General features: G+C 40.1%; 2 protein-coding genes across 3 annotated transcripts in view; one reads left to right on the top strand and one right to left on the bottom strand.

The window, feature by feature from the left end:
* C1H1orf112 (chromosome 1 C1orf112 homolog) overlaps positions 1 to 100 on the bottom strand; it is a 59,678-nt gene extending 59,578 nt beyond the window's left edge. The window contains exon 1 of the mRNA XM_023207128.2: positions 2 to 100. The gene's annotated coding sequence lies outside the window, so the exon portion shown is untranslated. The remainder of the gene's footprint in view (position 1) is intronic.
* METTL18 (methyltransferase like 18) lies at positions 31 to 2,537 on the top strand. Of its 2 annotated transcripts, none has more exons than XM_023207141.2 (2): positions 31 to 174; positions 1,174 to 2,537. In XM_023207141.2, exon 2 carries the CDS (start codon positions 1,375 to 1,377, stop codon positions 2,491 to 2,493), a length of 1,119 nt encoding a protein of 372 aa, XP_023062909.1. In that variant the 5' UTR covers positions 31 to 174; positions 1,174 to 1,374; the 3' UTR covers positions 2,494 to 2,537. The 2 variants fall into 2 exon arrangements, with proteins under 2 accessions (XP_023062909.1, XP_023062908.1); XM_023207140.2 differs by having other exon boundaries at positions 51 to 229.
* The last annotated feature ends 13,023 nt before the right edge of the window (positions 2,538 to 15,560 follow it).

Here is a 15,560-nt window from a genome sequence, read left to right as displayed (position 1 = left end):
CAGTCCCGCCAACCCTTGCGCTCTCTCCGCTGGCTCCAGAACCATAGAGAGGAGGACGGCTGGTTTCTTGGTGAACCTGGATCCCTCAAGGCCGGAAAGAACGTCGGGCTTCTCTAGCCTCCGGAGGACTCGACTCGCTGGTGCGCGATTTCCGTCCGGAGGAGGCGTCGTGAGGTGAGGTTTTTCAGACGAGCCATCCCAGGACACGTCGGGAAGCTAGCATTCTCAGGTCTGGATCACTGTAAACATTACATTCAAATGGGGAGGTGAGGGCCAGAAGTCCCCAGATTTGCTACCAATGGGGTTTTGAGATTGCACTTCTAGGGTCGGATTTGTCCTGGGACCTGCAGCCGGAAGTGACTCTGAGCCTTGCAGCGTGATGGGAGAGAAAAGAGGCGCGTTCCTAGCCGCTGGACTGGGTGACCCTCCTCTCCCCCGAATTGTAAATCTCGTGTAAAGGGAATAAAGATCCCACTTGCTAGAACTGTAAAAACAGAGGCAGATGGTATAGTGTCTAGCGCAGTGGATAGAAGATTCTCAATAAAGTTGCTTCTGATTTCTACAGGTCTCTCCAAACTACTGCATTGCCCTAGTTTGCGTTTGCTCTGCCATCAAATTAGTCTTTACTAATTATTTCCAAATTACCCCCCACTTCCATACACTTAGGGCTGCTGTTCTCGACTAAATGTTTGGAGTGAAGTCTTGGATGAATTTACACACACCAGACCATACCTATGCATGTTTTTAAAGGGACGCCCACTTATCAAAATAAAATATTGTACGTTTTTTGTAAAAGACAGAAGTGAAGTTATTCTGCAAGCTTAGGGGGTGAATATGGTTGGCCACAGTCAAGACAGCTGAAAGATGGCAAGTAGCTAGGCCGTCCTGTCTGAATATCTTGGACTTTATGTTTGTCCAGGTGGTGGTGGTGGTTGCTGCTGCTGTTCTTCTGTTTGTTTTTATAGCTGATTTTCTTCTCCCACTTTTGAACCCTTAAGGTGTATATGAGCGTCCAAATCTCTTTATCTCTCTCTCTTCCCCACAGCTTTTTTAGAAAAGGCAACTGTATGGTGGGACAGGGAGGGGTTGGGAGTGGCTGTTTAATATTACACTTTAGTGAAATGTGCTATTTTGCTTTAATCATCATTTTCTTTCTGTTTTTTTTCTTTCCAGAGTTACATGGAAAGAGGACCAAAGACGTCTAAAAAGTAATTTGGAAATATCTGTAAATGTTTGTTACCATGTATAAGCTGCTAAAGAGAAATTGGACCCAACAAAATTAATTGAAAATTGAGGCAGGTTTGTGTGTGTCATCAAATTCTATCCAGAAGTTGAAGAATCTGAATTTAACAATCGTGTGCATTTAATAAGAGGATGACCTTTCAGTTTAATTTCACTATAGAAGACCATCTGGAAAATGAATTAACACCCACTGGAGATGGAGCTTTGACCCTGGATTCCTCAAAAGAGCTGTCAGTCTCAGAAAGTCAAAAAGGAGAAGACAGGGACAGAAAATGTTCTGCAGAACAATTTGACTTGCCTCAGGGTCACTTGTGGGAACATAAGTCAATAGAAAATGCAGCTCCCTCTCAAGACACAGACAGTCCACTCAGTGCAGCCTACAATTCAAGTAACTTGGAGCCATATGGAAAACAGCCCTCCTTGAGAGCTGCTAAAGAGCATGCTATGCCTAAAGATTTAAAGATGTTAGAGAATAAAGTCATAGAAACATTACCAGGTTTCCAGCATGTTAACTTCTCAGTAGTGAAAACCATCTTGTTGAAAGAGAACTTCCCTGGAGAAAACATAGTTTCACAAAGCTTTTCTTCTCACTCTGATCTGATTACAGGTGTTTATGAAGGAGGCTTAAAAATCTGGGAATGTACCTTTGACCTCCTGGCTTATTTCACAAAGGCCAAAGTGAAATTTGCCGGGAAAAAAGTCTTGGATCTTGGTTGTGGATCAGGTTTACTGGGTATAACTGCATTCAAGGGAGGGGCCAAAGAAATTCACTTTCAAGATTATAACAGTATGGTGATTGATGAAGTAACCTTAGCTAATGTAGTAGCTAACTCCACTTTGGAAGATGAAGAAAATGATGTAAATGAGCCAGATCTGAAAAGATGCAGGAAACCAAAAGTAACACAAGAACTATATAAATGCCGATTTTTTTCTGGTGAGTGGTCTGAGTTTTGTAAGCTTGTACTAAGCAGTGAAAAACTTTTTGTAAAATATGATCTCATTCTCACCTCAGAAACCATTTACAACCCAGATTATTATAGTAATTTGCACCAGACTTTCCTTAGACTGTTAAGTAAAAATGGACGTGTACTTTTGGCTAGCAAAGCACATTATTTTGGTGTAGGTGGAGGTGTTCACCTCTTTCAGAAGTTTATAGAAGAAAGGGATGTTTTTAAGACCAGAATACTCAAAATAATTGATGAAGGATTGAAGCGGTTCATAATTGAAATAACTTTTAAGTCTCCCGGTTAATATTCACTGAGTAACCACAATGAAATAAACAGAAGGACCAAAAATTTGAGTGTTTGATTTCTGTCTTGCTATTAATTTTTCTGAATTTTTGATGTTTGTTTAGTTTATCCAAATCATAAGTGAGCTATGTTAGCAATCTTGTACTCACTAGGTGAAACTGAGAAAGTATCCTTGTGCATTTGATGAGATCTCCTGGGAAATCATTTTGTAGCAAATTCTGGTATTCTCCATCTTCATTCTATTTGACATTTTTACCATCTTTGACATTACATGAAATTGTACCCCGGAAATCCTGCCATTTCTTCTCTCAAGTCTGTGAATTTCTTCCCGCTCTTCGTTCCTGGTTCACATGAAGTGTCTGATCAGATCACTATGCCATTAATATATATCACTAAATGTTAGGTTTGAAGGCCTTAGGTAAATAGGAAGAGGTTTTTGTTTCATTTTGTTTTTATATTCATTTATCTTGTATAGTAAGGATCAGAATGGTGAGAATTTAACTAAATTCACATGGAGATGAGGAAATAAAGGGAATCTGTGATAGAGTATAAAAGTGATACAGAGAACTTGTACTACTTGAGGTTTACTCCTTATAGCCAAGTAAGAGATCCTGCAGTCTTGGTAGGAGGAAAAAGAAAAAGGAGAATTCCAGATTTCGGGGAGTATAGACTTCTCACCAGTTGTTAAATAGTAGGAAAGAAAGGAGAAAGTGTTTTGTTGATTCAAATGCAAAAATTTTCACATTTTACTCCATTGGGAATTGGGATCTGCCTTGCTCTCTATAACAACAGTAAAATTGACAGCATTTTTTTCTTTCTTGGAAGTAGCTAAAATAATCAGACGTCATGGATTCAATTAAATGTGATATTTACTGGACATTTATGGTTAACTAGGTACTTTGTATAGCATCTTGCATAATACTTAAAACCTTATGAGGTATATGTTATCCCCATTTTAGTAGTGATCATAATAGCTAACAGTATTTAGCATTTAGTGTAAACAGGGCAGAAGACCTTTATATATCTTAACATTAAATATTCATAACTGCCCTATAAGACTCCAAGAAGTTAATTAATTTGCTCCCAATCACATTTCTCACCTTGAGCCAGAATCTGAAGTCTTAAAAGTCTTTACACTCTGTCATCATCCAGTGATCTCAACTCTACCAATGCCTATTTTCATCACAAATATTTCTTAGCACCCTCTTACTACTCTAGATGAAAGTCATAGTTAAGGAAACTTACATACATTATTAAAAAGTATATTCCTAGTTTACATATAATTATGTGTGATATTCACAACTCTAATATGAAGAAAGTAATTTATAATCACATAATTTATATGTCATCAGATACACACACAGGTATAGCTACACAGAAGACACGCAGCAGCCAGATGCTTATACCTAGGAACAGGGGTCCCCGATGCCCAGGCCATGGACCAGTACCAGTCTGTGGCCTGTTAGGAACCGGGCTGCACAGCAGGCAGTGAGTGGTAAGCAAGTGAGTATTACTGCCTGAGCTCTGTCTCCTGTCAGATCAGCATCAGTGTTAGATTCTCATAGGAGTGCACACCCTATTGTGAACTGCACATGTGAGGGATCTAGGTTGCACACTCCTTGTGAGAAGCTAATGCCTGATGATCTGAGCTGGAACAGTTTCACCCTGAAACCACTCCCCTGCCCAGCCCTTCATGGAAAAATTATCTTCCAGGAAACTGGTCCCTGGTGCCAAAAAGGTTAGAGACCACTAACCCAGAGTACCATTACTGAAAATGCCACAGCTACAATTCCAGACTTACCTACTAGGTAAGGTAGAACAAATTGGCCTTGACAGCTGGATTGGGGAATTGAGGTACAAATCGCTGAATAGAGGCTCATAATACAATAATCAGTTTCAATGATTTTGAGACAAATAGGTATCTCTCAATTCTCCAAGAGAATTAGACTTTTAATGAAGTCTCATCCAGGAGGCCCATTCAGGAACAGCAGAGACATAGCCTCTAGGGGCTCAGGGCAATTTCAGTTCCCAGGGAGAGGGTTCAGCAAGTGCAGAAAGGATCAAAGCAGAAGCCCAGTCATGGGAACTAGATATTTTGGGGCATTAAAGATAAATTTGGGGCTGGGCATGGTGGCTCACGCCTGTAATCCTAGCACTTTGGGAGGCCGAGGTGGGCAGATCACCTGAGGTCAGGAGTTCGAGACCACCCTGACCAACATGGAGAAACCCTGTGTCTACTAAAAATACGAAATTAGGTGGGCTTGGTGGTGCATGCCTGTAACCCCAGCTATTCAGGAGGCTGGGGCAGGAGAATCATGAGAATCGCTTAAACCCAGGAGGCGGAGGTTGCAGTGAGCCAAGGTCACGCCACTGCACTCCAGCCTAGGCAACAGGGAAAGACTGTCTCAAAAAAAAAGAAAAAGAAAAAACAAAAAAGATAAATTTGGGGGTATCAAACAGCCCAAAGGGAACACACCTACCCAAGATAGCTGGCAGCAAAAGGGACTTGGCACACAAATTATGGCTACAAATCCAGAAAACAGATACATAGCTTTCTCATGTAACAGTGTAATTTAATCATTTAAGGGTTATGATACCTTGGGTTAAAATTCAATTTCTCCATCTGTAAAATAAGGTTATAATACTATATCCCTAGTAGAGTTCTTTGAAGATTAAGAGTTAAGCATTCATCTTGGTTCCTATCAAGTTTCCTATGTATAAGTGGAAATTATTATTTTTAATAATTCTTACTATTTAGTCACCTATTTTCTGAATCAGATAGGAAGTCCTGCTCACTTTTGTTAAAAATGGTGTTTGTACCTTTACGGTATACACATCTCCGTTCAGAACGCGAAGAAACCACTAAGTTCTAAGCTTTGCTCTGCCCACCATTAATCTCCACTCTCTCATCCCATTCCCCTCCCAGCTCCTCACCTCTGCCTTCCTAAATTGTCTTTTTTTGGAAGCTTTGATTGCAGATAATTTAGGATGAAGAAGAGTGCATCTTGTAAATTTGCTTCTAAAACCTAGTCATGTATGTGCTGTGTTCTGCCCATTTCTCAGATGTGCCTGTCCTCTAAGTTCCAGTTTTCATGTCCCACAGATGACGTTCTGTCCATGTTTCAGAAACTCATGGAACTGTCTCTGTGCTAAGAGTTGTGACTTCACTGTGTCAAATGTGATGCCCAGTGACACATCTGCTGTAGGGTTTGTGCGGTGGATAAGTATCAGCATTTCATCTAGAGAATGAGATTTTCGAGAAGATTAAACCTATCTTCACTTTTGTATGCCCTCCATAGTATTTTCTTCAGATGCTTACTAAATGGTCATTTGAAAAAGAGGAATAGCAAGGAAACTCAGACTCCATGAACTTGATTATTTGCCTCCACTTTAGCCGGGACATTTTGAATTTTTCATACCATGTTTATGATGGCATTGTGATTGCTGATAAAAAGGTTTTCTTGGGATGAAAGTACACATTTAAAATTGCCATTATAACTAGTGCAGCCCAGGAGAGAAGTTGCTCTGTGCTTTGTAAGAATCCTTTATTGCAGTCAAGGGATGCAGCTTCTATATAGCCCGGATGGTTGGGGGACGCCATAGTACATTTATAACTACTAGAAATCCAATTTCTGCCTTTTCAAGGAATTAAAATTCAGATAGCCCTTAAAAGGAGTGTCATCATCTATACGGGAGGTTATCTAACAAAAGTGCTTTTCCTATTTGAAAGAAACTATGTAAAAATTACAATGACAAAGAAAAACTTTGTAACTTAAATATTACCAAAGAAAGTGGGGCATTTTACCCCTCACAGAGCAAGGTGAGTGGTCAATTTGTGATCTGCAAAAAAAAAAAAAAAAAGATATGATGCAGGTATACTGTAGCTATCCTTTTCCATTTACTGATGGGATGGAAAAAGTGGATGTAAAGGCTTGCCTTTGGCAGTAATGTTGACCCTTGAACAACATGGGGACAGGGGTGCCCACCCCCATGCAGTTGAAAATCGACATACAATTTTTGACTACTCGAAAACTTAACCACTAATAGCATACTGTTGACCTGAAGCCTTACAGATAACATAAACAGTCATCTAAGACATATTTTGTATATCATATGTATTATAGATTGTATTCTTACAATAAATTCTTTGTATGTCATAGGTATTATAGATTGTATTCTTACAATAAATTAAGCTAGAGAGAAGAAAGTGTTAAAAAATTAGGAGGAAGAGAAAATATATTTACTATGTCTTCGTGCTTGTCATCTTCAAGTAGACTTCAAGTATCTTTGAGTAGACTGAGGAGGAGAAGGAGGAGGAAGAGGATTGGTTGATCTTACTGTCTCAGGGGTTGCAGAGGTGGAAGAAAATCTGCATATAACTGACCATGCAATTCAAATCCGTGTTGTTCAAGGGTCAATTGTATATATGTTAAGCCTTTACAATAGAATTGCATGTACTTAGTCTCATGAAACCCCAAATGCCTTGGCTGTGCTGCTGCTAGACTGTGTGGTTCACAGTACAAAGATAAAGATGCTTCTTCCTCCAAGCAGATTTGGCCCCATGATAGGGGGAATGGTGGGGTAAGTTAAACAAAATCTGTTTTTAGCCCCACTTGCCCTTTCAACTCTTCTTAGTCATCTTGTGGCTTAGTACTACAAACTTCCACAGTCTTCCAACTGATAAGATATAGGAAAATGGACAAAAAGTTATCAACATTAAAAAAGAAACAATGATGTAACATACATCACATATAGGAAGGGGGCTGTAAGATTTAGGTTTTTCTTCTGGCAATGATTTGGTGCTCACAAGAGCCATTCCATTGAGGACATCCAGCATGACAAAATGGAATAAAGTTTTAGTAATCCCATTGTGCAGTAGATTGTTAAAAAAAAAAAAAAAAAAAAAAAAAAGGTTCTATGATATTTGTTAAAGCATGGAAAGGCAGACTTTATTCATTACCACTGAGATAGGTATAGGGACCATGGCAATGGGATTTTGCAGTGGGGGAGAGAAAATAGGCTTAACTGCAGAGTATGGGCAAGTGGGAATTTATAGCCAAGGAGCAAGGTGGGTCAAGGAATCAGTGAATGAAAAAATACTAAGAGGAAGCATCAAGGGTAAGGAGGATTCTAACCTAACAGAACCTAACAGAATTCTTGCTGAAGATAAGCCAGACATTACCAGGGAGGCAGATAGTGACTTTTAAGGTGGGGATTCTTGCTAAACTGACTTAGCAGAGTTCTTTACTAAAACTGGATTTTACAAAAAAGTCCACAGATAGGCATAAGAGAAAACCCAGAAGCCTAACTAAATTTTGGCCAAGAAAAGAATCTGTCAAGGTGAATGTACAGTTTGAACTACTAGGGCTACAGAAGAAAGTATTCCTGTGTGAGCCTCCCACCACTGCACACTGCACACTGCACACTGCACCCTGCAGTGAAAGCATCAAAATGAGCGTGAAGTCAGATGGCTGCTGAAATCTGTCCCTATCACCCCATTCAAGAGTCTTAGATGTTCTCTGCCTGTCCTGGCTACACTGCAGCAGTAGCAGCATAATTCTGAAAGCCTCCAAACATAATCCAGTTAGCCACACAGTATCTGTGTAGCTCTAGTAATTTTCAAAGTCTACTCTCAAACCTCCAGCAGGTCTCCACCAGTAAAGTTCTATTACTGGTCTCAGTAGAGCAGTCACGGATCATTCAATCAGCTCAGTCACCTCTCAGATCTTCCTAAGACTACAGAGGAGAAACCAATGTGCTTCACAATGTGTAGACAACAAACTTGTCCACTGCAAGATCCTGAAATTTTTATTCAAAGAGATAAATAGGAAAAAAAAAATATTTCTATTCTGTCATGTCTGGTCAAGACTTGTCCAGATTCTTCTTTCTGTGTGTTTAAAATGTCCTCGAGCTCAAAATTCTTCTAGATCTCTGCTATTTTAGGATAAATAACTTCTCGTGAATTTCTGTAAATTGGATGCTGTACTTATTTTAAATTGCATGAAAAAAGTATTCAGTGTGCGGGCATTTTTTTAAAGGGAGAATGTGTGTGGAAAGGTAGACTAATGCCTAGAAATTCAGAACACATCCAGTCAGCTCAGTGGCACAGCAAATTGTCATTAACTAATCTCTATGCCAGCTTTTTTATTATCATTGCTATTCTACCCTCTCTGTGTTTTAAAAATCTTCAGAGGAAGACAATTTTTAATGATTTGCTTTTCTTCCCTAAGCTTTCCACAGATTAAACTCTGCATCCTGTTTGCTTTGCTGTGTTCAAGCTTCTCCAGGATTTTTACAATAAGAACCAAAAAGATTCTCACTTCTATGGAAAATACCTCAGAGATGCATTTTCTTGGAAGGCTGGTCAGATGTTTTGAATATTCTGCATTTTATTTCCTTTAACACAAAACACATTCAAGCCTGTATTTTAAATATTAAAATAACCACTCGTTTAACTTTGTGACTAGCTTTCATTTTCCCAAAGTAAAAAAAAAAATATTATTTATATACCCTCCCTCAAAATACTTCAGAAACTCTTGTGTCTTATCTCCTAACATAGTTCAACATAAAGAGAAATAACTTTAGTTACAGTTGAAATCATTAGAGATTCTTAAGTTTCTGGTAATTTTAATTATGTTCGCTATCATCTATTACTGTCGGATAGATATTTTACGTGACTGCTTAAAAAGAAATGACAAAACCAAATATAAAAACCTGAATGTAAATTATTTTACCCATAATTGGTTTAAAAAAACATCCTGGATCAGCCCAGTATTTGGTTACATTGATATGCACAGAAGACAGGGAAATACAGGTTCCCTGGTAAAGGCCCCACCTTTAAGCCTGAAAATCCATAGCCCTAAGTGAGAAGAGGCATTCCTGTTTTTGCACCTAAAAAGTTCCCTTTTGACCTGCCATGCCCCTTATTGTGTACCATATAAACCCCAAACCCCAGGCTCCAGAGGGAGACAGGCAGATGAATGACAGAACAGCATGGCAGAGAAGGAGAGAAGAGGAACATCTGAACGTCAAGAGGCTGGGGATGATTGGTGAGGAGATCGACTGCTGGACAGCCAAACTCCAGGAGAATATCATCTTCTCACTCCATCCCCCTTCCAGCTCCCCATCCATGCCACTGAGAGCCACCTCCACCACTCCATAAAACTCCCACATTCATCCTTCAAGGCCATGTGTGACCTGATTCTTCCTGGATGCCAGACAAGGACCTGGGTACCAAGAAGAAACTGAGCTGGTTAATGCTTAAGCTGCAGACAGCAAAGCTGAAAGAGCACACTGTAACACATGCCTACTGGCTTCAGGAGTTGCAGACACTCACCTCTAGACAGTACCACGGGGCCAGAACCCGAAGAGCTCTCCCAGCTCCTGCACCTTCCCGCCTGTGTGCTCCCCCTCCTATAAGGGGTTTGAGCTCATGGTGGCCCAGCAGAGAGCCACACCCCTGTCAAACATCCTGTGAGGGGGGCCAGGTAACTCTGCCATCTCAACATGTACACAAAGTTTTTACTTCTCTGGGGCATTTTTGTAGTAGGAAGAATTGAGCCCTTCCCAGGTGCCACTTCCTACATGTCAGTCTCTTTGTGTTTATTTTTCTCCAATACTGGCAGATTAAACAGAATTCTGCGTTACACTAAAGCTCAAACACCTTTTCATCCCATCAAGAATGCACTGAGTACTTACTATGAGTAGAAAAGATAATTTCCATTTTCAATTATTCCTGTAAAAAAAAAATTACCACTTATAAGAAAGTTTACTCTTGTGTTGTATAGTAACTCAACTCACTTCCCTTTCCACTTCATTTCTCCTGGATCTCCTATAAAAAGCTGTGTGATTAACAGAAAAGACCCTGGGTCTATTTGTGTTCTGTGTGTGCCTCTTCTACTGTGACTTGTACATTTCCTTTGTTAGTCAAGGGACTTTGTCAAATTTAATTTATGAAGGTTTGGAGATTAACTAACGGGAAACAGAACAATAAGTAACTGACAGCTTTGGATTCAAGCCTTCTCAGAAAAAGAGAAATGTATTAAAGCAAGCAAGCAAGCAAACAGACAAACAAAATTGGATGGAAGGAAGAGGAAAGAGATAAAGAATGATAGAGAAACACATATGGAATTGCATGAATTAAAATTAGAGCAGCAGAAAAAGTGCTGGGGAAAAAAATGGTAGAGCCCAAGGAAGAAGACCACGCAATCAGGGAGTTAAGGGGTTGCCCCCAATTCACACAATATTTTGTGAACTTTTAAACAAGTGACTGTGGGAGATTGCTGGTGACTCATGGTGGTGGAGGCAATCAAGAAACAGGGTTGGCAAGAGTGCAAGGAGAGGCCCTTGATGACAGCCGCAGTGACTTTGCTGCACCCTCCATTTGACCTCAGTTGGAGTTTGGGATTGTGGAACAACACTGCTGAACTTTTTATGTAGAATAATCCACACCCCAGTTTGCTTGAGACAGTGCTGAAGTATGCATCTGATTTAACGTTCTAGCATTCTTTAAAGTGTATTGATTATGACCAGGCATGGTGGCTCATGCCTGAGATCCCAGCATTTTGGGGGACCTTGGTGGGAGAATCTCTCTAGCCCAGGAGTTCAAGACCAGCCTGGGCAACATAGGGTGGCCCTGTCTCTACAAAGAACTAAAAAGTTACCTGGGCATGGTGACACACACCTGTGGTCTCAACTATGTGGGAAGCTGATGTGGGAGGATAGCTTGAGCCTGGGAGTTCAAACCTGCAGTGAACCATGGTCATGCCACTCCATTCCAGCCAGGGTGACAGAGCGAGACCCTGTCTCAAAAAATGATAATAAGTGTGTTGATTATGGTCAGCATGTGTATACCAATTCTGTAACACCATTCTTAATCTTATAACTTTGTTGAGTGAGTCATTTTAAAACAATCACTCGATAAATAAATATTAACTTCAAATCATGTGTCAAGCACTGGGTTTGCAAATAGAATCTAAAGTTAAAATGATACATTCTGTGCTTTTGGGGAGCTTCCAATCTAGGACGGAAATACACAAGTGAACCTCTTGTGAGAATGCTTTACATACTGTGCAGGTTTCTGATAGGGTCATCCTTTTGAGCTATAGAGTAAGACTATAGCCCTGTAATAGGGTGTACATGGAAGAAAGTTGAAGAGGAAGAGGATGAGTGGATATTTCTCAGTATAAACCATCTCCTGGTGACTTAGTAGATTTTCAAATAGAAGTAAAACTTAGAAAGTTGATCAAAGAGCTATAGGAAATCTTGCTTGTTTTTTGATGCTGAACTTCAAGAATTGAGACAGTTCCTGACAGTGAGAGAACAGATGGTCTCTGCTAACTGTAGGCAGGCAATGGGGGACCAAAAGCTAAAGATGAGCAACATAAATCTCTAAGAGAAATATTAGTAGAACACTCTTCCCCTTTTCAAGAAGAGCCTCCCCTCCATTGCCAACCCCAAAGGCCAGCAATTTTGTTTTGTTAGGGGAAATGACTAGTTTCCTTAATAACATATATATGAAAAACAACTAATATGAAGAAGGCTAGAATAATGACAAGTCACCTGGGACAGTGCTAAGATAGAGGAGTCAGTGGGGGAAGACTTCTCAGAAGAGATAACTCTTGATCTCAGACTTACATGTAAGCAGATTTTAATCAGACTAATAAGGGAGTGGGATTGGAAGGGTAGTGAGCTGAGTGCTTAAGAGGCAGAAAGACTAGTCTGTGAAAAAGCACTGAACTTTGAGATCATGTTAATTCATTAATTCATGAATTAATGAATTGGACCCAGGAGTTCAATATGTATTGAGCACCTACTATGTGCCAAGAAAATTCCAAGATGCTGGGTTCTAGGAGGAGAGTCTGCATTTCCAATAGGTCCCATGTGATCCTGATGCTTGTAAATAATGAATAGCAATGTAAGTAGCAAAGCTACAAATCACTGAACTGTATGACTTCAGTCAGAGATGAAGCTGGCTCAGTGACTGATGAAAGACCTTCCAATTCTTTATTTTTCCTGTGTCAATGAAAAGAGCCAAACTCTATAAAATATTTAAAGAAGTTTACTATGAGCCAAATATGAGTGACCAAGGTCTGAGGCACAGTCTCATGAGTTCCTGAAAACACGTGCCCAAGGTGGTTGGGTTACAGCTTGATATTATACATTTTAGGGGAACAGAAGTTACAGGCAGATATCAGTCAACACATATAAGGTGTACATTGGTTTAGTCCAGAAAGGCGGGATAACTCGAAGGAGTGGAGCTTTTAAGTCATAGGTGGATTCAAAGACTCTCTGATTGGCAATTGGTTGAAAGAGTTAAGTTATTATCTAAAGACCTGGAATCAGTAGAAACTAATGTCTGGGTTAAGATAAGGGGTTGTGGAGACCAAGGGTCTTATTATGTTGATGAAGCCTCTAGATAGCAGCTTCAGAGAGAATAGATGATAAATGTCTCGTGCTGGGCACAGTAGCTCATGCCTGTAATGCCCCAGCACTTTGGGAGGCCGAGGTGGGCGGATCACGAGGTCAGGAGTTCAATACCAGCCTGGTCAACATGGTGAAACCCTGTCTCTACTAAAAATACAAAAATTAGCTGGGCATAGTGGCATGGATCTGTAATCCCAGCTACTCGGGAAGCTGAGGCAGGAGAATTGCTTGAACCTGGGAGGCGAAGGTTGCAGTGAGCTGAGATCATGCCACTGCACTCCAGCCTGGGCAACAGAGCAAGACTCCACCTCAAAAAAAAAAAAAAAAGAAAAAACAAAAAAAGATGCTAGCCTCTTAGTTAAATCCGTCCTGGATCAGTAAAAGACTTGGAAAGGGAAGGAGATTCTGTACAGAATGTCAGTTTTCCCCACAGGAGACAGCTTTGCAGGGCCATTTCAAAATATATCAAAGAAATATATTTTGGGATAAAATACCTTGATTTCTTCCAGGGCCTGGCTCTCTGCTACAAAGAGTCTGGCTTTTCAGTCTTAAGATCTGTGTTTTAATGTCAATGCTGACATTCAGTTGTGCCTGAATTCCAAAGGGAGAAGAGAAGAAGGAGTCATGTTGGGCTTCCCCCACCCACCCCCAATCCTGGCCAAAACTAGTTTTTCAGCTTTACTTTAGTATTCCTTTGGCTGAGAGAAGGAGTCCATTCAGTTGGTTGGGGGACTTAGAATTTTATTTTTGTTTTATACCTGTTGAAATTTGCCATCAAATATTATCAAAATTTCATCTTACCAATCTAAATTACATGTTCTATAGACACTCGTAAAAATTGGCATTTTTTAAAAACAGTCTATCACAGTTTAGCACTTTAGTTTTACATTTCATTGAGAAATAATTTTTTTTTTAAGTTTAGTCTTTGAAAAACCTGCAGGCTGGGAGCAGAGGCTCACGCCTGTAATCCCAGCACTTTGGGAGGCTGAGGAGGATGATTCATGAGGTCAGGAGTTCAAGATAAGGCTGGCCAAGATGGTGAAACCCTATCTCTACTAAAAACACAAAAATGAACCAGAGGCAGTGGTAGGCGCCTGTAATCCCAGCTACTTGGGAGGCTGAGGCAGGAGAATTGCTTGAACCCAGGTGGCAGAGGTTACAGTGAGCCAAGATCGCACCACTGCACGTGAGCCTGGGTGATAGAGTAAGACTCTGTCTCAGAAAAGAAAAGAAAAACCTGTATACACTCATGGTTGAAGGAAAATACTCCTCTTCCTACCTGTTAAGCCCACCTTGGATTTCACTTATCACACATAATGATCAATCTGTGAAGTGTTTGTTTCTTGTAAGCAAGTGACTGTGATGCAAGGCTGGTTTAACACACACAAATCAATAAATGTAATCTATCACATAAACAGAACCAAGACCTAAAGCCATAAAAACCCTAGAAGAAAACCTAGGCATAGGCATGGGCATAGGCAGGGCAAAGACTTCATGATTAAAACACTAAAAGCAATGGCAACAAAAGCCAAAATTGACAAATGGGATCTAATTAAACTAAAGAGCTTCCGCACAGCGAAAGAAACTATCATCAGAGTGAACAGGAAACCTACAAAATGGAAAGAAACTTTTGCAATCTATCTATCTGATAAAGGGCTAATATCTAGAATCTACAAAGAACTTAAACAAATTTACAAGAAAAAAACAAACAACCCCATCAGAAAGTGGGCAAAATATATGAACAGACACTTCTCAAAAGAAGACATTTATGCAGCCAATGGACATATGAAAAAATGCTCATCATCACTGGTCATTAGAGAAATGCAAATCAAAACCACAATGAGATACGATCTCACGCCAGTTAGATTGGCGATCATTAAAATGTCAAGAAACAACAGATGCTGGAGAGGATGTGGAGAAATAGGAACACTTTTACACTGTTGGTGGGAGTGTAAATTAGTTCAACCATTGTGGAAGACAGTGTGGCAATTCCTCAAGGATCTAGAACTAGAAAAGTCATTTGACTCAGCAAACCCATTACTCGGTAGATACCAAAAGGATTTTAAATCATGCTAGTATAAAGACACATGCACACATGTTTACTGTGGCACTATTCACAATAGTGAAGACTTGGAACCAACCCAAATGTCCATCAATAATAGACTGGATTAAAAAAAATGTGGCACATATACACCATGGAATACTATGCAGCCATAAAAAAGGATGAGTTAATGTCCTTAGCAGGGACATGGATGAAGCTGGAAACCATCATTCTCAGCAAAATATCACAAGGATAGAAAACCAAACACTGCATGTTCTCACTTATAGGGGGAATTGAACAACGAGAACACAGGGACACAGGGTGGGGAACATCACACATCAGGGCCTGTTGGGGGGTGGGGACTGGGGGAGGGATAGCATTAGGAGAAATACCTAATGTAAATCATGAGTTGATGGGTACAGCAAACCAACATGGCACATTTATATCTATATAACAAACCTGCACATTGTGCACATGTACCTTAGAACTTAAAGTGTAATACTAATAAAAAAGAAGTCAAACAGACCCAAGTCCTACACCTGACTCTTGCCCTTCATAACTGTGCACAGGCCTTCATCAAGTTGTCAGAGGCATGTGAACCA

The sequence above is a fragment of the Piliocolobus tephrosceles genome, chromosome 1 (assembly GCF_002776525.5).
Source record: "Piliocolobus tephrosceles isolate RC106 chromosome 1, ASM277652v3, whole genome shotgun sequence".
NCBI lineage: Eukaryota > Metazoa > Chordata > Mammalia > Primates > Cercopithecidae > Piliocolobus > Piliocolobus tephrosceles.
The sequence above is the reverse complement of the archived record's forward strand: the minus strand, read 5'-3'. Positions and strand labels throughout refer to the sequence as shown.